General features: G+C 40.0%; 2 protein-coding genes across 6 annotated transcripts in view; both read left to right on the top strand.

Annotated features, from left to right (window-relative positions):
• LOC307164317 (uncharacterized protein) overlaps positions 1-23,254 on the top strand; it is a 211,222-nt gene that overhangs the window by 19,487 nt on the left and 168,481 nt on the right. The gene's annotated exons all lie outside the window — the stretch shown is intronic.
• LOC307164338 (uncharacterized protein) overlaps positions 9,338-23,254 on the top strand; it is a 112,658-nt gene continuing 98,741 nt past the window's right edge. For 2 of the 3 annotated variants that reach the window (XM_079881072.1, XM_079881071.1), the window contains exons 1-2: positions 9,338-9,604; positions 19,612-21,343. In XM_079881072.1, coding sequence (XP_079737198.1) covers positions 19,617-21,343 — 1,727 coding nt within the window. In that variant the 5' untranslated portion in view covers positions 9,338-9,604; positions 19,612-19,616. The remainder of the gene's footprint in view (positions 9,605-19,611; positions 21,344-23,254) is intronic. The other variant, XM_079881073.1, reaches the window with a different exon arrangement.

Genomic DNA, 23,254 nt, shown 5'->3' with positions numbered 1-23,254 from the left:
AACGAAAAGGTAGACAACACATAACACGTACAAGAGACGTACACAAGAACTCGATTCACTACAGAAAACTCATTGCGCTACAAAAGAGCTCAGTTTGCTACAGAAAACTCATTCCACTACAAAGAGATCAATTCGTGATCGAGAGAGAAAGCATGAATGAACACGCCATTAAGCCAGCTGGGTGGCCTCCGATTGGCTCTCAAGCGCCGCCTTAGTGATGACTTACGTCCAACTCGGCCAATCACAGCAACATGCGAGCAGAGAGAGTGAGCTAGAGAGCTGGTAAGTCCCGCCCCTTCCGCAAAACCCAGCTGGACCTCAAAGTTGAAAAACCGTCAATGCAAGTGAATGGGAGAAAATAATTATTTTCTGGTCCCGTTTGAATTGTGCCATGAATGTGAACATATGTTGTCTGTGAATTTTTTATATAACTTTTCGTGTAAAGAATGATACAATTTAGCGGGTAGAAGTTTGATACGGTTAGACTTTGTGTGAGAGCACTTTGTGGACTACAACTCTCGACGCGTTTGAAACGTCACCAGCACTCGCACACGGACACTAGCTCACGGATCCCGCTAAACATGGCTGTGTCTTTGGTGCACTTCACCGCCTTCTTTCAGGGAGAGGACAAAATCGTTGAAGTTGGCGAAAACCATGGGTAAGTCAACTTTATGGGGTGACGTCACATAGGCGACATGTAGTCTTTCTCGCTATGTCTTTTCCACAACTGCTAGCCGAAGAATCATACCATATACTGTCAAACTTGTAACATGAAAAGTTAAATAAAAAATTCACAGACAACATATGTTCACATTCATGGCACAATTCAAACGGGACCAGAAAATAATTATTTTCTCCCATTCACTTGCATTGACGGTTTTTCAACTTTGAGGTCCAGCAGGGTTTTACGGAAGGGGCGGGACTTACCAGCTCTAGAGACAAAGAGAAAATAATGAGCACAACAGCCAACACGTGTGAAGTACATTAACGTGCACAGATCAATGAAAACAAAACACGCGTGGAACACTTCCCCCCTTAAGAACCAACTATATGGGATAGGTCGAACATATAGTTGTTCAAATGTTTTACGTTTGCACGTGACTGTTTTAAAACCGTGTTTAGACCTGTGTTTCCCCCTTGTCCGACCCACACCCGTATAGGGTGACCAGATGAGATTGGTTGATTGGGGGGGGGGGTAATGAATAATAAAGATAATGAATTTCAAACGAAAGTGACTGAACCAATCATGTTTTTATTAATATAAGTAGCCTACATACATATAATTTGATATAATATAGAGTAACGTTAGGCTATTTTTATACTTCAAACTGAAGTTAATGAACCAATCATATTTTTAACAAGTACATATGCATATAAATTGATATAGCCTAATACGTAGGCTATAGAAGTATTATTTTGAACACGGTGCCTCGCCCTCGACCGGTCTGACTTCTTCACGCGACTTCTGCCTGCACTTTCAACTGTCCTCCTAACGGCTGCTGCAACTTGCGTTCTCTTCATCTACTCTATAAAGCAAAAAGGGGACAAAAAGGTTGTATTGTCTTTGTGCATATAGCCTAGATGAATTAGATAAATTAATAGAAACAATATAACTTTAAATTCACACTTGAGCTATATAGCCTACCGAGGTTGTGGAGGCTCGACATCAGCATATTTTGCAGAGCTTTTCACTGCTGCCAGCACTCCCGTCTTTCCCAGGATGTATTTATGGAACTCTGCACAAGTCATCATTAAATTCATTTTTACTTTGATTTTGCTGCGGAACAGGTTAAATGAGCACCTGTTTCTCACATCGGTCCAGGCACCTTTCATTATTGAAAACACTCGTTCCGAGTAAGCATTGCTCATGGGGATGCTCAAAATGAAAGACAGTAGCTTGGCATACTGTGGGAACGCAGACGTGCTCCTGAGTGCTTGGGCCCAAAGCGCACCTACAGGGTGACTATGTATTTCCAGATGAGGCAATATCTCTTTCAGAACACAGCTCTCGTTGTAGAGCTCATCCAGGTCGAGTTCATCATGCATCTGAAGGGCGGATACAGCGGCCATTAATTCCCTGTAGCTGATTTCTTGCTTTTCCTTAAGATTGAAACACTGGATGTTGAACAGGTGCCCGGATTCTGAGAAGTTGAACCATTTCTCAAGGTATTGCTCCGCGATATCATAAAAATTTGTGAATTCTCTCTTGAGCCTGTCAACCCTAAGATTAACGAAGGAGAGGAGGACGCGGTCAACTTTTGCTCCGAAAAAAGCATCTTTTTTGCGCTGCTGGAGTTTGGTTCGGAGGCCGCTCATAAGTGCATATACTTCAACTGAGGTGAGACTGTCACTCGCAAGACTCAGCACAGCACCAGTGAAAAGCTTTAAAGTGTTTTGCAAGAAGAAGAGTGTGACCTCCAGCTCGCTGCATTCATCTTCCTCTCCATGCTCATTACCCTGGAGCGCATCTCAGAGGACACGGGGGCACTCCTCCTGTCCCAGTGACAAGAAGTAGCTGCGCACCGCTGGCCAGGTGTTGACAAGTCTGTCAATTGCAGGGTGCAGGCTCAACCAGCGTGTCGGGACGTGACGCAACAGTGTTTGGTACTCCATGTCAGCAAATTCAAACATTTCTTTGAGGGTGGAAACTCTCTTCGCAGAACAGCTGAAATGGTTGAATGATTTTATGACGATAGTCTCCACATCTATTTGCAGTGCATTGCTGTCACGTTTTACTGCATTGTGTATTATGTGAGCTGGGCAGTTTGCAGGAAGGATCTTGCTGTTGATTTTTTTTAGATTTTGGTAAATGGAGTGTTTTCTGCCGAAATTCACTGCCGCATTGTCAGCCAAGTAAGCCGAGATGTTATTGATGCTGAGTTTGTGTTCCTTTAATTTATTCAGTAAAGTGTCAGTGACGGCATCTGCGCTCTCAGCTGCTTGTTCAAAGAAATCAAGAACTCTGTTCTGGATGCCCTGCTCAGGAGTCCAGAATCTCACAGAGATCGGGAATGTTTTCACATTGCCTTTATTAGAGGCATCGGTTGAAATGGAAAAGAATATATCTTTTGACTCGAGGCATTGGGAGAAGTCAGATGCGAGGGGTGCCAGGACGTTTGTGACCAGTGCTTCAGCTTTTGTGCGACCGCAGCTAACGAGTTTAGCTATGCCCGAATCCGAGTACAGTTTTGGTGTTAACTTCATCGCACAGTCAAGCGATCTGTATGATTGTTGGTGGGCCACACAGTGGAACACGGAGGTCAGCTCAGCAGCAGCTATTTTATTATACATGGAATCATCCTGCTTCTTAAAGAAGGACGAGACCAACGTGTTGGTCTGTACTGTCACGGTGTTGGTACAGTGTAATTTGCTGCTAGCATGCAGCCTAACATCTGCCTCCCCCCGTGAGAGACACCAAACTCTTTCCTACACACTTTGCAGAACGCTTTACTTTCAGTTTCATCATGTAGGGCTTTTGCAATCCATGGATACCTGCCCACCCACTCCTCCCGGTACCTGCAGAGACGTTTTATCTTTTTTGCAGCGTGTTGGGGTTCCGGTACACCAGCCATGTCAATTTCATGAATGAAAATTTGCTTATCAGTGCATATCTTAATGCGCGCCTATGGTATATGAGAAAAAAAAAAAAAAAAAGATGCTGCAGCCAATGAGCAACCGGCGGGGGCTGGTTGCCAGGCTGCAGGTTAGGATGACTCAACCTCGCTCCACGGACAGTTTTTTATGTTTTATCAGACAATAACTATTTAAGATTTTGCTGCAGTATAATTTTCGGTGAGATTCGGGATTAAGATTTTGCTTCAGTATAATTTTCGGGACAATTAGAGCGGGATTCGGGATTCGGGACAGCAGCTTAGATTTCGGGACTGTCCCGAATTTTTCAGGGACGTCTGGTCACCCTACACCCGTATCCGACACAGTTTGGATATAAATCCCATCGGGGTGTAGTTGTCTGGATTTAAGCCCTGTAAATTTGTATCCCACCTACCACACACTGATACATCAGGATTTTCTCTCCAACTATTCTGGATCGATTCTGAAGGTAGTTTTTAACCACAGACTCACACAGTAGTTTTAAACCACAGACTCACACAGACTCACTGATCGATACGGTACGCAGCACATCGCCTGAAATAACGATCATTGTGTCAGGACCGCTTCCCACGTACTGACTAGGTCATGAAAAGTTTAGTAGATTATTCGCGCTAAATGAATGGTTAATGTCATGGTGCAATGAGCAGAAACTGCTCTTTGTAAATAATTGGAATCTGTTTTTGGTCGTGGCGGCGGTGTTGCAACAATCCATAGAGATATTCTCAATGTTCCTCAGAAAACGGGCTATAAGTTTATTTCATTTGAAGTACTTGTACTAAATGTTACACTCTTAGATGTTCGACAAATATCCCTATTATCTCTAGCCTTGGCTACCGTATATAGACCGCCTGGGCCTTACGCTGATTTCTTAAAAGAGTTTGCAGATTTTCTCTCAGACCTATAGGAGGATCTTTGTTGACATCTTTGTACGCATGCGCGAGTGGTTGTGTGGCAACAAATCAAACAGTATTGCGGGCTGTAAAGACGCGACGAGCACTTTCAAGAGAGTTAGCGGGCAAAATCCACAATATATAAGCACTTTAACATCTGAAGACCGGAGGAGGTTTGGAGAGAAGCTCAAAATTTGTATTGGTGACAAAATCGAAGTTATTCAAAGCCCATATGAGATCTCCGCTGACTGTGCGTGCAGCTCCCCAAACAGACGAGGCATTTATACTTGACGCAACTGTTTTGTTTTAGACTGAACACCAGACCATACAACTGATTTAGACGCGCAAACTGGGTGATGATGAGATGTACTAATATCCGTCTGCTCGGGCAGATTCGGCTCAAAGTCGTGCATCTGCGGATGCGCGCGCGCGCTGTTAAGCCGAATCTGCCCGAGCAGACGGATATTAGTTTTTTTATTACCTTCGCGCTCATGCGGACGCGTCGAGTATAAACAAGGTTTTACAGCTCAGCAACTTGTTTTTTCATATTTTTTTGCAAGTGGTAGATCTTGGTTTACATTTGGACTTTGGATGTGATCTTAGGCTTGAAAAGGTTGGTGACCACTGCATAACGCAAACCCAGTCAAACGTTTGACTGCAGTATCTTCTATTCTATGCGCCTTATAATCCGGTGCGCCCTATATATGAAAACAGTTATAAAATAGGCCATTTATTGAAGGTGCGCCTCTGCTTATAGTGCGGAAAATACGGTAGTCTGGATGCTGTGGATCGCGGTTTGGGACACCTGAATCAGAACGCGAAAACATATGACTCGGTTGATTTGACTCAGTTTTATTATTTTTTATTTTATTCAATCTTCTATAAATACATAGTCACTAAGACTTAGGCCTACCATGAACAAAATGAGCCTCACAAACTCGATCAGTAACGTTAGGAATCCAGGCTTCGGAGCGTCCAGGTTCAATCGCCTAATTGCACGCAACCATTTCTTTCGTTTTTCGCGATCCTTTTCGGAGGGAATTCGAAAAAACTTTTTATCAGGCCCCCAACGAGCCGTACAATCGACCACACAGCAAGAGTGAACCATCCTCTTCTCTAAATCCTCCTCCAAACGTGCAAAACAGTCAAATTACAGGTATCTAGCGGTGTTTCCTGCCACACGATTCCCGTGATGCAACGCGGCAAACATAAACAATGACGTCACAAAAGATCCGCCTATTAGTTAATGTCGATAAAGCATTAATTGTTGGAGATTTTAACATCCACGTAGATAATCCAAATGATGCGTTAGGGGCTGCGTTTACAGATTTATTAAACTCCTTTGGGGTCAAGCAAAACGTTACCGGACCAACTCATCGTTTTAATCATACACTTGATTTAATTATATCATATGGAACCGATCCAACCGATATAGATATCATTCCACAAATTGATGATGTCACTGACCATTACATGGTAACTTGCATATTACGTAATATATCATGCTGCGCCACGTTATCGATCAGGCAGAACAATCCTTCCATCCACCATAGATAATTTTTAAAATTGCTTATCTGATCTGTCTCAGCTGCTCAGTGAACCCAAACAAACAGATGAACTAGAGGAATTAACTAGCACTATAAGCACTATTCTCTCTGGAACATTGGATATTGTTGCACCCATTAGATTAAAAAAGGTCAGAGAGAAAAGTAAAGCACCATGGTACATCAATACTACGCATGTTCTAAAGAAAGAAACCCATAATTTAGATTGTAAATGAAAAAAAAAAAAAAACTAATTTAGAGGTCTTTAGAATCGCATGGAAAGACAGTAAAAGCGCTAAAAGCGGCCAGGGCTGAGCACCTCTGCAAACTAATAGAAAACAACCAAAACAATCCTAGGTTCTTATTTAACACCGTGGCTAGACTAACAAATAAACAGATGTCACCTGAACAAAATATTCAATTACAGTAGACAATTACATTAAGAACAATTACAGTGCTTTACAACTATAGAACAAAAAGAGTTAAATAAATGTATCACTTCATCTAAAACAACAACATGTTTATTAGATCCTATACCAACTAAACTACTGAAAGAAGTGTTACCTGTAGTGAAAGAGCATCTCCTCAATATTATTAACTCATCTTTATATTTAGGTCATGTTCCAAGAACATTTAAACTGGCAGTTATAAAACCTCTCATTAAGAAACCACAATTAGACCCACATAATCTAGCAAATTATAGACCCATTTCAAATCTACCTTTTATGTCTAAAATACTAGAAAAAGTTGTGTCCGCTCAACTGGGCTCTTTCTTGCATGAAAATGGCATCTATGAAAAGTTTCAGTTGGGATTCAGACCGCATCATAGCACTGAAACTGCGCTCGTTAAAATCACAAATGATTTACTTTTAGCTTCTGACCAAGGCCGTATCTCAATACTAGTTTTACTTGATCTTAGTGCTGCATTCGATACTATAGATCATACAATACTCTTAGATCGACTACAAAATTATACTGGTGTTCAAGGATAAGCATTAAGCTGGTTCAGATCATACCTATCTGACCGATACCATTTTGTCTATTTAAATGGAGAAAAATCGATCATAACTCCAGTAAACTATGGAGTGCCGCAAGGATCTGTGTTAGGCCCTCTGTTATTCTCAATATATATGCTGCCACTTGGAAATATTATAAGGAAACATGGAATTAGTTTCCATTGTTATGCTGATGACACTCAAATCTATATTTCATCACGGCCAGATGAAAACGCTAAATTATCCAAATTGGCAGAGTGTGTTAAAGATATAAAAGATTGGATGACGCGCAATTTTCTTTTATTAAATCCAGACAAGACAGAGGTAATACTTATCGGTTCAAAAAACCACCCACAAAACCTCTCACAATACAACTTTAACATAGTAGGATGTCCTGTTACTTTATCCTCTACAGTAAAAGACCTGGGTGTTATATTAGACTGCAACCTGTCTTTTGAAAATCATATTTCATATGTTACAAGAACAGCCTTTTTCCACCTTAGAAACATTGCTAAGCTACGTAACATGCTATCAGTTTCTGACGCAGAAAAGTTAGTTCATGCATTCATGACCTCGAGACTAGATTACTGTAATGCTTTATTAGCTGGTTGTCCTGCATCCTCAATAAACAAGCTACAGTTAGTCCAAAATGCCGCCGCTAGAGTTCTAACTAGATCAAAAAAATATGATCATATAACACCAATTTTATCATCACTACATTGGTTACCTATAAAGTTCTGTATTAATTACAAGGTATTGCTACTGACTTATAAAGCCCTAAACGGCTTAGCTCCAGTCTATTTAACCGATCTTCTAGTGCCCTATAATCCATCATGCTCTTTAAGATCACTAAATTTGAGGCTTTTGGTCATACCTAGGATATCTAGGTCCATCAAAGGAGGGAGAGCATTTTCACATTTAGCTCCAAAACTCTGGAATAGTCTTTCTGATACTGTCCGTTGCTCAGACTCGCTCTCCCAGTTTAAAACTAGATTAAAGACGCATCTCTTCAGCCAGGCATTCATATAATACTTTTAAACTTACAGTTAAATCCGACCTCTAGTTCATAAACGCCAGAGGAGAACTGGCCCCCGACTGAGCCTGGGTTCTCCCAAGTTTTTTTTTTTCTCCATTAGGTCACCTGATGGAGTTTTTCGGTTCCTTGCCACTGTTGCCTTTGGCTTGCTCAGTTGGGGATACTTAATTTAATTAATCAATCAACAATACTATTGATCAGCATTACCAAACGTGGACATTTTCCACTAGAAACAAACATTGATGTATTGTTTTAATTTAATACTGTGAAGCTGCTTTGATACAATCTATGTTGTGAAAAGCGCTATATAAATAAACTTGACTTGACTTGACTTGACTCACACACACATACCACTTGAACCTTCCATAAAATAATCTTTCATGAAGGTCGGAAAGGTTGAAGCGAATTACAAGGACATTCACGGGCTTGATTGCACAGGATTTTGCACAGAAAAACGTAGCCACATATTTGTCACCAACAAATACCCTTAGGCTTAGACCAGTGAAATGAGCTTTAAGTGTCAATTTACAGGAGATCTGAAGACATCAGCATCAAAATGAGGTGAAAACAGGAACTATTGAGGTGAAATGGGTAGAACTATATTTAGAGCCCTAGTACAACAGTTGTCAGTTTAGAAGTAGGCTATACATGTGAATTAAACGAGGGACAATGACCTTCATCACCACAGTAATGCTGTGAATCAGATGCGAGGGAATCGTCATTATGCAGATTGAGGACTGATGTGTCTCTTACACCTCTAATACACATCTGTGCCATTTGCTGCACAGGACACACACACTTGTTCCCACTACATACTACTGATCTACTAGTGTGTTCTAACATGTTTTGTCTCATCTGACAGCTTGAACTGAACAGAATTGTGCTGAACATAATTTTAATGTATTCTAATGTAAAATCTAGATACTGAAACATATGTTAAATAACAACAATAACTTCAATGGAGTCAGATTACTTATATTAGAGTCAGATAACTAAATGCTCATTCTCCCTCAACTGTTTTTTGATCATATTTTTGGTTCAAAATAGCACTGTAAGCCTCCAAGACTTACACAATATAGAGTATTTTCAGCAGCTGTTAAATGGATGGTTGATCAGCTTTTTTCGAAGGCTTGATTGTGTTTATGGTGTGCAGTCTAACATGTGTTCATTCCTCGTTAAAAAAAAAAAAAAACGCATTATTTTTCATATCTACTTTTATTCTGTACCGTTGTGTCTCTCCTCATAAAACGGTCTGATGATTTACTGGTTATAAGAAGGCTCTCCCTCAGAAATACACAACGGGCTCTGATTGGTCAGCTTGGCCCAGTGTGTTGTGATTCGCTAACCGCTTAGTTCACGCTGTCCGGAAACGTCACGTCCGTTACCAGTTGCATGTGCTTCGATGTAATGTAAACACAGGCGTCAATATTACTTTATCAATTTCAGCCCGAATCAGACTTAGAGAATAGTGGAGAGGAATCGAGCAGAACTTGTGCACGAACGGCTGTTACAGGACGTTTCAGAGAGGTAACGTTATGTTTTTTTTTTCCTGTAGATTAATGTCTCATACTTTTTTCTATACGCGGTTATTTGTAATGCTACTGCTGTTTATGTTAAAACACGCAAAAATATCCATGCATTTATACAATCGTTCTACCTCATAATATTACAATCCTCGAAAGGATTATTTGATCAGCACTCGCACACACACACACACACTCACACACACACTCTCTTTCTCGCACACACGCGCGCGCGCACACACACACACACACCCACCACAAAACGAATGTAAGTTAGCCAAATATCTGTCGTCAGAACCATGAGCACATTACGAGACAAACCATGGTTTTACCACAGTAAAGAAAATGTTTACATCGATATTATGTTTAACGTAACATTACAAACACCATCATTCAACGTGGGATTAAAATTAAGTTTGTATGTGTTTGATTGAAACAGCGTTGCTACAACATAAATAAAACGATACAGCGATGGAAAACACATCAACAAAGGCAAAGCATAAAACGTGTTGTGTCCCATAAACATCAGCTTCTGCTTTTAAAGTGGGAACTGCTCCATCTTTCAGGACAAGCTTTTCTGAATCCGGTGTGAACTCGCTTAGATACACGTTATGACTCTAATGCAGCAACTCTTCCTCTTCTCAACATGGGTGTGTGTCTGTATATATACTACTAGCCCTGAGTGAATCATAGAATTATTTCATGCCGTGTTTCAGACTTATCCCTTAATAAAACATGAACAAATACATACCATAAACTAGAGTATTGGTATTATCTGGCATACATTTGACAGTAATATTATTTCGCCACAGCCACTTGTAACACTAAACTGAAAATGGTACTTTAGTTTTGCAATAACTGTATAAGAAACAGTGCAGCAAATAAATCTAGGAATGTATATATAAATAATATAAAAACATTTCGCGTTAAAACTTAATGTCTAGAAACAATTTTGTTAAATAAAAGTTTTTCTGCATGTCAGTTTTTAAATACCAAAGTACAGAAAAAGTGCAACAGTAACTTATACTCAATCTAAGTAGTCCTTTAAAAACACTAAGTGCAGTCACAGTGTAGTGAAATAAGAGACTTTAATAGAGTACACAAATAAACCTCAACTTAACAAGTTAAGATTCAACAAGTGCAGTATTAAACACAGAATGAAAATATTCATATTTCAAGTATCTCAGGTAATTTCATTCCCACATCCTGTTGCAATTATAAATAGCCCTTACCTGTAGGTTAAAGATGCTAGACGTTGTTTCAGGGTTTAACCAGTTCAGTCCTGGATCTGTTTCACTGGGCGTTTGCTAGTATCAAAATCCAAACTTCATCAAAATAAAGATATTTCCCTCTGATAATTCTCTCTTATATTAATTATTTGTATTATTAGTAGTAGTAATTTCACTTATTCACTAAATGATAATTAATAGGTAGTCTAATTTTCATTGCCATTTAAGTGAAATTACTCAACTTAAATATACAAGCTTGATAAAAAAAATTCTCATTCTTCAAGAAAATATCAGATGGCACTTAGAGGCTTATATATATACAGCGGGGGAAATAAGTATTGAACACGTCACCATTTTTCTTTTTGCTATTGACATGAAATTTTCACCAGATGTTGGTAACAACCCAAGGAATCACTACATACAAAGAAACCAAAACAAATAAGCTAAAAAATTAAGTTATGTGTAATAATGTGAAATGACACAGGGAAAAAGTATTGAACACATGAAGAAAGGGAGGTGCAAAAAGGCATTGAAAGCCAAGACAACAGCTTAAAACTATTAGTAATTAAAAAGCAATCCAGCCCCCTGTCCATGGAAATTAATAACAGCTGGTTCAGTCCCAACGGATGGCCTACAAAAAGGTCTCATTGCCAAGGTGTCGCACAAGACACATCTCATGATGGGTAAAAGCAAAGAGCTGTCTCAAGACCTTCACAACCTAGGCCTAATTGTTGCAACACATAATGATGGCATTGGTTATAGGCGCCATTCTAAGCTTCTGAATGGTCCAGTGAGCACTTTTGGGGCCATAATACGGAAGTGGAAAGACAATCATTTCACCATAAATTTGCCTCGACCAGTGCTCCTCGCAAGATTTCTGATAGAGGAGTGAAAAAAATAATCAGAAGAGTTGTCCAAGAGCCAACACCAAAGTGTATGGCGTTTTTAGGGTAATTTTAGGGTAATTTCTCCTCCAAACATGGTGTATTATGGCATCCAAACAATTCAATTTTGCTCTCATCTGACCACACTAAATTCTCCCAGTATTTCCCTGGCTTTTCCAAATGTTGTGCAGCAAACTTTAAATGAGCTTCAACATGCTTTTTTTTCAGTAATGGAGTCTTGCGTGGTGAGAGTGCATACAGGCCATGGCGGTGGAGTGCATTACTTACTGTTTTCTTTGAGACAACAGTACCTGCTATCTGCAGGTCTTTTTGAAGCTCTCCACAAGTGATCCTTGGCTCTTGGACAAATCTTCTGATTATTATTTTCACTCTTCTGTCAGAAATCTTGCGAGGAGCACTGGTCGAGGCAAATTTATGGTGAAATTATTGTCTTTCCACTTCCGTATTATGGCCCCAAAAGTGCTCACTGGACCATTCAGAAGCTTAGAATGGCGCCTATAACCAATGCCATCATGATGTGTGGGAACAATTAGGTTGCGAAGGTCTTGAGACAGCTCTTTGCTTTTACCCATCATGAGATGTGTCTTGTGTGACACCTTGGCAATGGGACCTTTTTGTAGGCCATCCGTTGGGACTGAAACAGCTGTTATTAATTTCCACTGACAGGGGGCTGGATTGCTTTTTAATTACTAATAGTTTTCAGCTGTTGTCTTGGCTTTCCATGACTTTTTGCATCTCCCTTGTTCAATACTTTCTCCCTGTGTCATTTCACATTATTACACATAACTTAATTTCTGAGCTTATTTGTTTTGGTTTCTTTGTATGTACTGATTCCTTGGGTTGTTACCAACATCTGGTGAAAATTTCATGTCAATAGCACCTTTGGAAATATATTTACTGAGAAAAATGGTGACGTGTTCAATACTTATTTCCCCCGCTGTATATATATATCAGTCATTCTTTTAAGAAGAGAAAACAGCATGTCCATCCTCTCCCTACTCTCCTGTGCTCTCCTCGCCTCTGCCTCCTTCTGCAGTCCCATGTCTTCTCTAAGCAAGTCCAAAACTCGTCCTCTCTGTCTCGCCTTCTTCGTGGTGCTCCTGCTGGTGCTGATGCTGGTGCGGCTGGCTCCTCCTCTTCTTGGTCACACACTGCTGAACCTGGCCCTGGTGTGTCCTCAGGCATTGAGGCAATGAATGGAGTGGCTCTGTCCCAACACCTCATCCATGAAGACAAACCACTGCCAAGTTTCAGTAGTGGGTTTCCCACTCACACCCTCACCTGTCCCAGGACACTTGCAATCCTAAGGCAGAGCAAATTAACAATGGCTTGTTAACAACAACTGCACAATACATTTCAGCAAAGATGTGTGTATTAACTTTCTTACTTTGTATTATTTATTTATTTTTGGCCTGTATGGGAGTTACCTTCCCCAGCAGACCCATTTTCTCCAGAATTACACTAAAAAAGCAGAAAAGGGTATTTATGAAAAATAATAACACAGCGGTCATTGTTAACATGGCAAAATATGACGCATCAGGACTAGGGATGCACCGATCCACATTTTTTCACTTCCGATCCGATCCCGATACCTGAATTTGGATATCGGCCGATACCGATATTATTCCGATACCAGAGCTGTGTTTGCTTTAATATTATTATTATTGTTTATTTTATATGATGCTGAAATACACTACTCTCAACAGTAATGATATGTTATGTAAGTTACGTAGGCTATGTATGCATGCATGCATATGTCCCAAAAGGCAACTTGAGGTAAGTATAAGGTCAGAAAAGGAAGTCAGAAAAACAGGAAATCCTGTTAAAAGGAAAAATCCCATTCTGAAAACAAATATGCAACTGGGGTTTCAGATTGATTGTCATGTCAATATTTATTACATTCCCAAAATGTCAAATAACGTTACTTGCGTCTTGAAATATAAGAAAAGTGCAAGTGTAACGTTAAACATTTTACACGTACACACACACTATCTGAAGGGTGATCCTCGCTCCGATGCAGTTAATGCTCGATCAACATCAGCATCGTGCAAACAAACAAGCGGATTTTGCTTCAGACGCGCGTCAATTTCGCTTCAAACTTTTGCTTTTTACGCACGTCAATTTTTCTCTGGACGCGCGAATGGATTCAAAATAGACGCGGTAGACTCGAATTTGACGCGCTATTCGCATTTGGTGTGAACGCACAGCAACGTGATGCTTTTTTAAATGTTTGATTGCGTTCGTTGTGTTTGTACGACGCGAGGGAGCTTCAAAAGACTCTGAATTACAGCTTTGCAAACATTTCATTTTGCTGTCTTGCTCTGCGGTGTTTCCAGTCAGTGTGAAGTATATATACAGGCACAGCAGACGTTGTTGTCTAGTCGCAAACTGCGGAATGGATTTCCTGAGCGGGGGTGTGTCTCTCTCATAACTCTGTGTCTCATTGAGCCGCGCCTCCGTTCAGGAAATCCATTCCACAGTTTGCAGCCAGCTAGCAGACTAGCCGGCGGGAATCACTTTTGGAGTCATTTCAGCAGACGTTAAAACGAGTGCAGATATGACTCGAGGATATCGGATATCTCCGCAGGTTGGATCGGGAAAATCCGATACGTGAATTACGCTGGTATCGGTCCCGATACCGATACTGGATCGGATCGGCCCCATCCCTAATCAGGACATGCATACAAAATACTTCAGAAATCATATTTTTCAAATTTGGTTCATTACGTCACATCTGTACACGTAAAGGAGTAAAGGAGTCTCGGCTAGCAGGTTATATTGCGTGTGAAGACCTTGGAGGTGGAGATTTATAGCCTTTTCTCACAGCATTTGATATAATTAAACTTATATATTTGATGGCGGATCCAGAAAGGTTCAAACGACGATCACCAACTGGAGATTCCCCCGTAGTAAAATGCAAAAGACTTTGGACTTCCTAGTGGCTACAGAAAAAAAGATACTGCAACCGTCTGGCCCACACGAAAACAAGGATAAATAACGGAAGGGCATTAAATGTAGTCACGCAATGCTGATGTTGTTAACATTAACAATTTGAGAACAAAGTATAATTTGCACCGTTTGATATGATAAGCGATTGTTTGATTTAATCAGTGCGATGTACTGCAATGCTTTTTTCCCCTTAGTTGGTCAGAACAAAAGTGGATGTTAATTACTTGTTCAGATCACATTTTCCGGTAAAAATTATGTTGGTCATACTTCCAAAAAGTATAATCTGTGATTGCGAATGACAGGATCCACACCGGCGCGGTGATTGACAGCCGGACATTCTCCTCAAAACATTGGATTAACATTGGTGCCGTGTCGAAGCACAACTCACGCAAAGTTGATAATTCCGCGAATAACTACAATTGCAGATTTCGAACAGAGATGTTTCAGCAGATTTTACAAAGAGGAAAAACTCCGGACTGCAGTTTTAATTACAATTTAATAAATTTAGCTGTCTGCTCCTTGCGCCCTGAAACAATTAAACAATAAAAGGGGACCTATTATGCCCCTTTTCACAAGATGTAAAATAAGTCTCTGGTGTTCCCTGAGTGTGTATGTGAAGTTTTAGCTCAAAATACCCAACAGATCATTTTTTACAGCATGTTTAAATTGTCATTTTTTGGTGCTCAGAAAAACACGCTGTTTTAGTGTGTGCCCTTTAAATGCAAATAAGCTGCTGCTGGACGACACGGGGCGGAGCCTCACGAGGTCGCGCTCAGTCTCTCAGGACAATTTCATCTCATGGAATGATGATAATATCAGAAACTCTCAGTAACGGTGTTCATTTCGACCCGAAGTTGAACAATAATGCCTACAGAGTCAGAGTGCTGTATAGAGATGAAACAGGTATAGTTTAGTATTTTAATTACGGTTATAACCGTATTTGTCATCTGCTGTTTGTATCCGTTATTAATAGCCTACAAGTCTGCTGTTTCGGACCAGGTCTGAATGATAATCAAACATACTGATGAGTAGGGCTGCACGATTTTGGAAAAAAATTACATTGCAATATTTTTTCCCCAACGATATATATCGCGATATTGCGAGCCATCAATCCAGGCTAAAGTCAATAATTACCATTCCATGTTATTAATAATTTCACTAATAAGCAAGCTTCATTACAAGTAACAAAAAGGCCACTTAATATTTTATTCCAGAAACATATTTCTCTCAGAATTCGGTGAACGTTCTACGCAGGACCTAACGTTCTTCGGGTTCTAGGACCTGAAAAATTATGTTTTCTGTGCTGATTCAGTGACGTGTTCATGTAAACGGCACCTAGACCCAGCAAAAGTAATGATTAATAATATGTAAAATATTACAATGAGACATTTTAATTGTTTATTAATAAACAAGTGTTTCAGTAAAGATGAAGTTGACAATATACTGACTCGCGATCTTCGCAGCAGTGATCGGGAGAAATGCACTTTTCATACAGATTAAATATAGCTATATTTTTTTTAATGGTTCTGTTTAAAAGTAGAGATTTCTGTAGATAATAGATATATTTCTTTCTTTCTTTTTTTTTTTTTTTAGGTGTGTGAGGCGGCGAGTAGGCTACCTTTTACGCTGAGTTTCGGTTCATGGATCATAGCTTAATTGCGGGTTCAGGCGCTGGCTGCTATATTTAATTATTATTAATCATTATTAAATCCAGGAAATTGGATAATGAAATACTGATTAAAATTAAGATACAATTAATACAAAACGAAATTCGTTTTAAAGAAAGGCTTTGTGCTTTCTGTTTGAGGTCTCTGTGAAAGTTTTAAAGCAGTCTTTTAGTGTCGCTTTCATAACGGTCGCGTCCGTAATATCACGTAACATTGTTTTTTCCTCATAAATGCGAACACGAAAAATAAACGAATGTTTAAAAAAGACAACCATCCACAACTTTATAACACTCCAGCAAAGTAGCCTACCTCTTTTTGGTCAACATCCTCCTTTTTGTAGACGAAATAGGCTAGTCCCAAATAGCTGATTTTGACTTTTTTTTGCGGCGGATCCTCTTCGTCGCGCATTTTTGAATGTTGGCTGTGAGCGCGGTGAGCTGCGGCACAGCGAACCAATCACTGTGCAGGCACGCAGAACGCGTATGTCACCCCAGCAAAAAGCCATACAACAAACTCGTGTTTACTGTGTGCAACCGTTCTCTTATGGGTACTACTAACGTTACCCTTCACATCGCATGTTCCGGCGATGTGACTATCGCTCATTCGCACATCGCGATGTCGATGTTAAAACAGAATATCGTTCAGCCCTACTGATGAGTTTAATAAAGTTTATTGTACATCACACAAAAGATGAAGCGTCAGTTTTACTCTAGAAAATCACCGTAAGAGCTGAGTAAACAGTAAGTTATAAGAAGTGCGCAAGTACATAAACAAATTTCGGTTGAATTGAGGGAGCATTTTCTTTGAAAACAAAAATAATTCCACCTCGTCTTCAGCGGCTGCCTCAGATTTCGGGAGTAAATAGAGAGAGCTATGTGGATTAATACATCCAGCCACACAACACCTACAACGCTTGGGAGACATTCTCGTCAGTGCAGCAGCTGTGAACTCGATCAGGGCGGGTCTATGTTAGAACGGCAGTGTCTGTCAACACTCGTGGGCGGGGCCTGTGGCTTTAGTGACGTCACTAAAGCAGCATTCTGAAAACAGGTCGTTGGGAGACACTGTTGATGATTTATGGGGATTAATAAAAAAGGAGTGAGTGGATTTTTATCACTATTGGGTGGTTGTGTACACGCACTGATACACATTCATGCAAAAGTGAATTTTGCATAATAGGTCCCCTTTAAACTAATATTGGCACAAATTTTGCCTCAAACCCAGGCACGGATTAACGCACAGGCCTACTGGGCACTTGCCCAGGGCACTGGGCCAGCAGGGGGCCCTGTCAAATTTGTGTCTATTCTTTTTAAATAATTATTTTAATTGTAATTTTATTTTCAGTAAAATTGTGTTAAATATTGAGGAATAATGTGATTATTTTTTGCAGTTGCAAAGTATTAACTAGTAAATAAATCAAATAAATAATTTTAATGTATTGCTGCGCTGTTGAGAGGGACATCTAGAGGCGAGTGAAAAGCATTGCGTAATATAAAAGTCACGCGTAGAAGACGGTTACTCAAAAACCAAAACAAAAATGAGTTTAAAACCACAACCAAGTTTCAAGAATAGAATTTTTCTAGTCGACTAGTAGTCATTCATTTAAGCAATTAGTCGACTAATCTCACGTTAATATTAATTTCTGCTTAAATACAGAGTGCATGGAGGCATATTCCGCGCTTAAGCGCATGCATAAATCTTCCCGCAAAAGGCTAATGATAATATGTCTGAGAAAAAAAAAAACCAGTCATTTTTATTGTTTAATAATAAATATATATTTCTAAATCAGTGTCGGCTGCAAACATATCTATATCTCCGCTGTAAATTGGATGCGCCTTTAGAGAGAAATGCACCTTTCATATCATATCAACCTAATCAATCGGTATTTGCTTTCGATTCGAATTTTTTCGTTTTAAAGTGGACATTTCAAGCTTTATATAGAAATATTCATCATGTCTGTGAGGCTATAGCCTACACTGTGTTTCAGTTCATTTTTTGAGACGCGCTCCAGTTCATGCCACGGAGACCATGAAGTGCGCCCTGTTTGTTTTATTTTATTTTACAAAAGCACAACGTTTTCTTGCTATTGTGAGTTTACAAAAATAAAAGTAGCTACTTGCGACTGATGCATTATTATTTTCTGTAGGCTATATGACCAGAAACGATTGAGTATTTCAAGTTGTTTCCACTGTTGATAGGAAAATGCAAGTGTTCGCGCCGACGCCTGCCATGCAGTGCGTGCTGCACACTCCGCACAAACACTTTGGATATGCATTTATCTAGGTTAAAGTTAGAGCGAGCTGCCATGCCAGACGGATAAGTCCTTTTCATGTTTAACAAATCAAATCATGCATTTTCTACCTACCGCGAGTAAGCGCTGCACCAGTTTTTTTTTTTTTTTTTTTTTTTTAATAAAGCTTTATTAAATTCTTACAAAATACAAAAATACAAAACAAATTTAAGAACAAAATACAGATATAACATATTAAGCGCTGCACCAGTTTGAAAAAGGTAAAAGCATAACGAGCGTAACGAGAGAGGGGCCCCATTAAGGGGGATGCAGAGATGTTGCTGCGTCTTTATATTAACATTTCTGATTGTTTAAATGATCAGCCCTCTGGGGCCCCCTTAAAATGCCTGCATGGCTTGCCTGCCCTATTGCGGCGCCTGTGCATACAGGTGCAACACTGTTGCCCAAAAAATTGGTGAAGGGGGCCTTTGAGACATTGGTGCCCAGGGCACATCATCGCCATAATCCGTCCCTGCTCAAACCACCTGACAAATGAAGCCACGCAATGGTGACGATGGAGTTAAGATGAAGTTTATAAGAAAGAAAAAAACGTGTGGTTTTTAACTGTGGTTTCGCTAGTTATTTGTTAATGAAAATGAAAACATAATACATGCATTTAAATGGGAATTTGCCATCCACCACCTAACTCTCGGCTGTCTTTTTTTTTTTTTTTTTTACAAAAATGCTGTTGTCACCGGCGCGCAATGACTTATGGGGTAGGATAGGCCGCTAAGAATCCTTTTATGTGTCCTTCCTTTCACGGGGAAACGAAGGGTGCATTTGGCGTCGCTTTAGTCTTCATCAATCGGCCTTCAAATACGGCCTTCGGAGGATGCAGCCTTCACATTGGGACACAGCTAGGGATTAAATCACAGAAACTCGTGGGCAAACTGGGTGTCACAGGCAAACATAACATGAACACAAACACTAAATGTGACACATGTAGTGATTTTTTTTTTTTTTCATTTCAGATCTGATGGAAGAAAGCGAGGAGAGTGAAGAACTGAGTGAAGTGGAGGAGGAGAGTGAAAAAATGAGTGAAGTGGAGGAGGAGAGTGAAAAAATGAGTGAAGTGAAGGAGGAACATCATGTCAAACCTGGAGACAAACCTTTGAGTCGCTCCAAGACTAAAAAGACATTTTTAAAGAAAAGAAGAGCCAATAAATCTTCCACCTGCACTCAGTGTGGAAAGAGTTTCACAACCAAACATAGTCTTGAGATTCACTTGAGAATCCACACTGGAGAGAAGCCGTTCTCATGTAATCAGTGTGGGAAGAGATTCACAGCCAAACAAAGACTTGAGCGTCACATGAGAGTTCACACTGGAGAGAAGCCGTTCACTTGTGTTCAGTGTGGAAAAACATTTCGTAGGGCAACAGCCCTGAAGAGACACTTGACAGTTCATGCGAAGGAGAAACCACATTCATGTTCTGTGTGTGGAAAGAGTTTTTCACTGCTGACATCTTTACATGCACATCAGAAAATACACACTGGTGTGAGAGAGTACATGTGCTTTGAGTGTGAGAAGACTTTTATGACAGCAAATTGTTTAAAACTGCACGAGAGAATTCACTCTGGAGAAAAACCTTACAAGTGTTCACACTGTGATAACAGATTCAGTCAGTCATCTCATCTGAAAACACATGAGAAGATCCACAGCAGAGAAAAACCTTACAAGTGTTCACACTGTGAAAAGAGATTCAGTCAGTCATCTCATCTGAAAACACATGAGAGGATCCACACTGGAGAAAACCCTTACAAGTGTTCACACTGTGACAAGAGATTCAGTCAGTCATCAAATCTGAAAACACATGAGAGGATCCACACTGGAGAGAAGCCGCACACGTGTGATCAGTGTGGAAAGAGTTTCAGATACAAACACAATCGGGAGATTCACATGAGAGTTCACACAGGAGAAAAGCCATTTACATGTGATCAATGTGGGAAGAGTTTCACAATCAAACAAAGTCTTGGGATTCACATGAGAATCCACACTGGAGAGAAGCCGTTCACATGCCATCAATGTGGGAAGATATTCAGCCGATCAACACACCTTAAAAGTCACATGAGAGTTCACACTGGAGAGAAGCCATTCACATGTGATCATTGTGGCAAAGCATTTCCCCGGGCATCACACCTGAAGTCACACCTGACAGTTCATACGAAGGAGAAGCCACATTCATGTTCTGTGTGTGGAAAGAGTTTTTCACACCAGCAATCTTTATATACACATCAAAAAATACATACTGGTGTGAGAGAGTACATGTGCTTTGAGTGTGAGAAGACTTTTATGACAGCGAAATGTTTAAAACTGCACCAGAGGATCCACACTGGAGAAAAACCTTACAAGTGTTCACACTGTGACAAGAGATTCAGTCGATCATCACATCTGCAATTACATGAGAGGATCCACAGCGGAGAAAAACCTTACAAGTGTTCACACTGTGACAAGAGATTCAGTCAGTCATCACATCTGAAAACACATGAGAGGATCCACAGCGGAGAAAAACCTCACAAGTGTTCACACTGTGACAAGAGATTCAGTCAGTCACAACATCTGAAATCACATGAGAAGATCCACAGCGGAGAGAAGCCACTCACGTGTGATCAATGTGGAAAGAGTTTCTCTATTAAAAGTCACCTGAAGGTACACATGAAGATCCATACAGTGGAGAAACCACATCACCACAGTCTGAGATCACGGTAAGGGCAATTCCAGCGTTATGGACGTGACATTTGCAGTCAAAACTTGAAATATAAATTCTCAGAAAATGCATTTAATACCAATATATTGTAAACGTCTGTTTATCCATACTCCCTTAATAAAGGAGTCCAGACATTAGAAACATATCTGTAAGAGCCATTTGGTCTTTATTTAAACCTTATGTAAGTGTGTGTCCAGTAGGGGTCTCTCTTTTGGGTAATTGGTTGCTGCATATAGGTAGGAACCTTCCTTCAGGTGACATGTGTTGCTGGAGGGAAGGTGCACACAGTTTTTTGAACGCTAAGCTATGCTACACTGTATGCCATGCTGAGGAAATCTGTATTGGTGAAGGACTTGGAACTGTGGATTTATTGACTGTTTGTTGGACTCTTGCTTACTAGAAATGAGGACCAGTCACGGTAAAATAAATCTACAATGTAAGCATATTAACTTGGTGTGGACATTGCAGTGAATAACACCCAAGCGAGCGCGTCCATTAACAAGCACCTTCCAGCAGCCATCAGCTGCTTAAAGTAATTGACTTGGCTGCTTACATTTAGTCAAAAAACTATTTTTACTCAAAAGGAACTGAGTTTACCTATTTTTGCATTGGAGTCTCATCATCTGTTGAACGAGATTGAGTGGAATATTGGAGGAACTTTGTATCGATTTCGTTTACATCTGAGATCAGCTGCGGCCACGACAGGAGGACATCGCATATCTGTGGATTATATGTGTGCGTCTTTGCTTTTGGGTCAGGGACCATCTACCAGCGCATGGAAAGATACTGGAGCTGCTCTACAAACTTCAGCAAAGGAGCGAGCTTTTGTTCATATGGCGCCCAACGTGAAGAGGTATGTTTAGTAGCGCTACTTATTGTTGAATGGCCATTTAACTTTCTGTGCACACAACATGGGGACATAAATCCAATGCATTGGTGGTCAAAGAGTATAACTAACTTTGCGAACTAGATTCACTGTTGCTTCGATTGTGCTTTGAAAACGGTAGATTATGGAGCCTGCTGAAACTGAGCACAGGCCTATGGAAGCGCTTCAGTTGAACAATGGCGTTTTTACTGATGTTGATGTTCAAATGGACAAACAAAAACGTGTTGTGAAATTAACTCCTAAAGCGTTTGTAGAAAAGGTTGAAAGGTTGCAGAGTGATAGAAAATCTGTATTAACTAAAGCTACTAATTTAAGGAAAAAGATACAAGGTCTGATGCAACAAAGAAATGTAAAAGAGGTGCAAAGTGCTTTTGTTGATCTTTTGGATTTGTGTGATGAAGTAAAAGGTATTCATGGTTCTTTGATGGGTATGTTACCTGAAAGTGAGAAGGAAAAACATGACACATGGTTTAAGGCAAAAATGATTGTAAATAATGATTTTATTTCTGAAATCAAAATGTGGGTATCATGTAATGAAAATGTTGAAATTACTACAACTGAGGTCATGAATGACAATGTTGATGGGGTCAATCCAGATGATAGTATTTCAAATGTTGGTAGTAGACATCCAAGTAAAATGAGTACAAGCAGTAGTGTTTCTTCTGCCAGAATTATAGCTGAGGCAAATAAGGCTGCACTGCTTGCTCGTATGTCAGCTTTAAAGGAAAGACAGGACTTGGAGGAACAAGAGCAGATGATTAAGAGGAAAAAGGAGCAACTGGAACTAAAAGCAATGCTATTAGAATCCAATGCTAAACTTGCAGTTCTAAAGGCCGCTGAAAGTCGCAGTGTTTCTAATGCCTCTCATGTTGTGAAGTCTCAATTGGAAAAGGAAGAAGGGAAAGCATCTGCAACCATCTTAAATCCAATGGCAGAGGAGTTTGAACTTGTTGGCTGTAGCAAAACTGCAAATAAAGTACCAGCAGTGGATCCCTCTTTGATGTCTTCTGTGCCATATCAGGA

Source organism: Squalius cephalus (assembly GCF_949319135.1).
Source record: "Squalius cephalus genome assembly, chromosome: 1".
Taxonomy (NCBI): Eukaryota; Metazoa; Chordata; class Actinopteri; order Cypriniformes; family Leuciscidae; genus Squalius; species Squalius cephalus.
The sequence above is the reverse complement of the archived record's forward strand: the minus strand, read 5'-3'. Positions and strand labels throughout refer to the sequence as shown.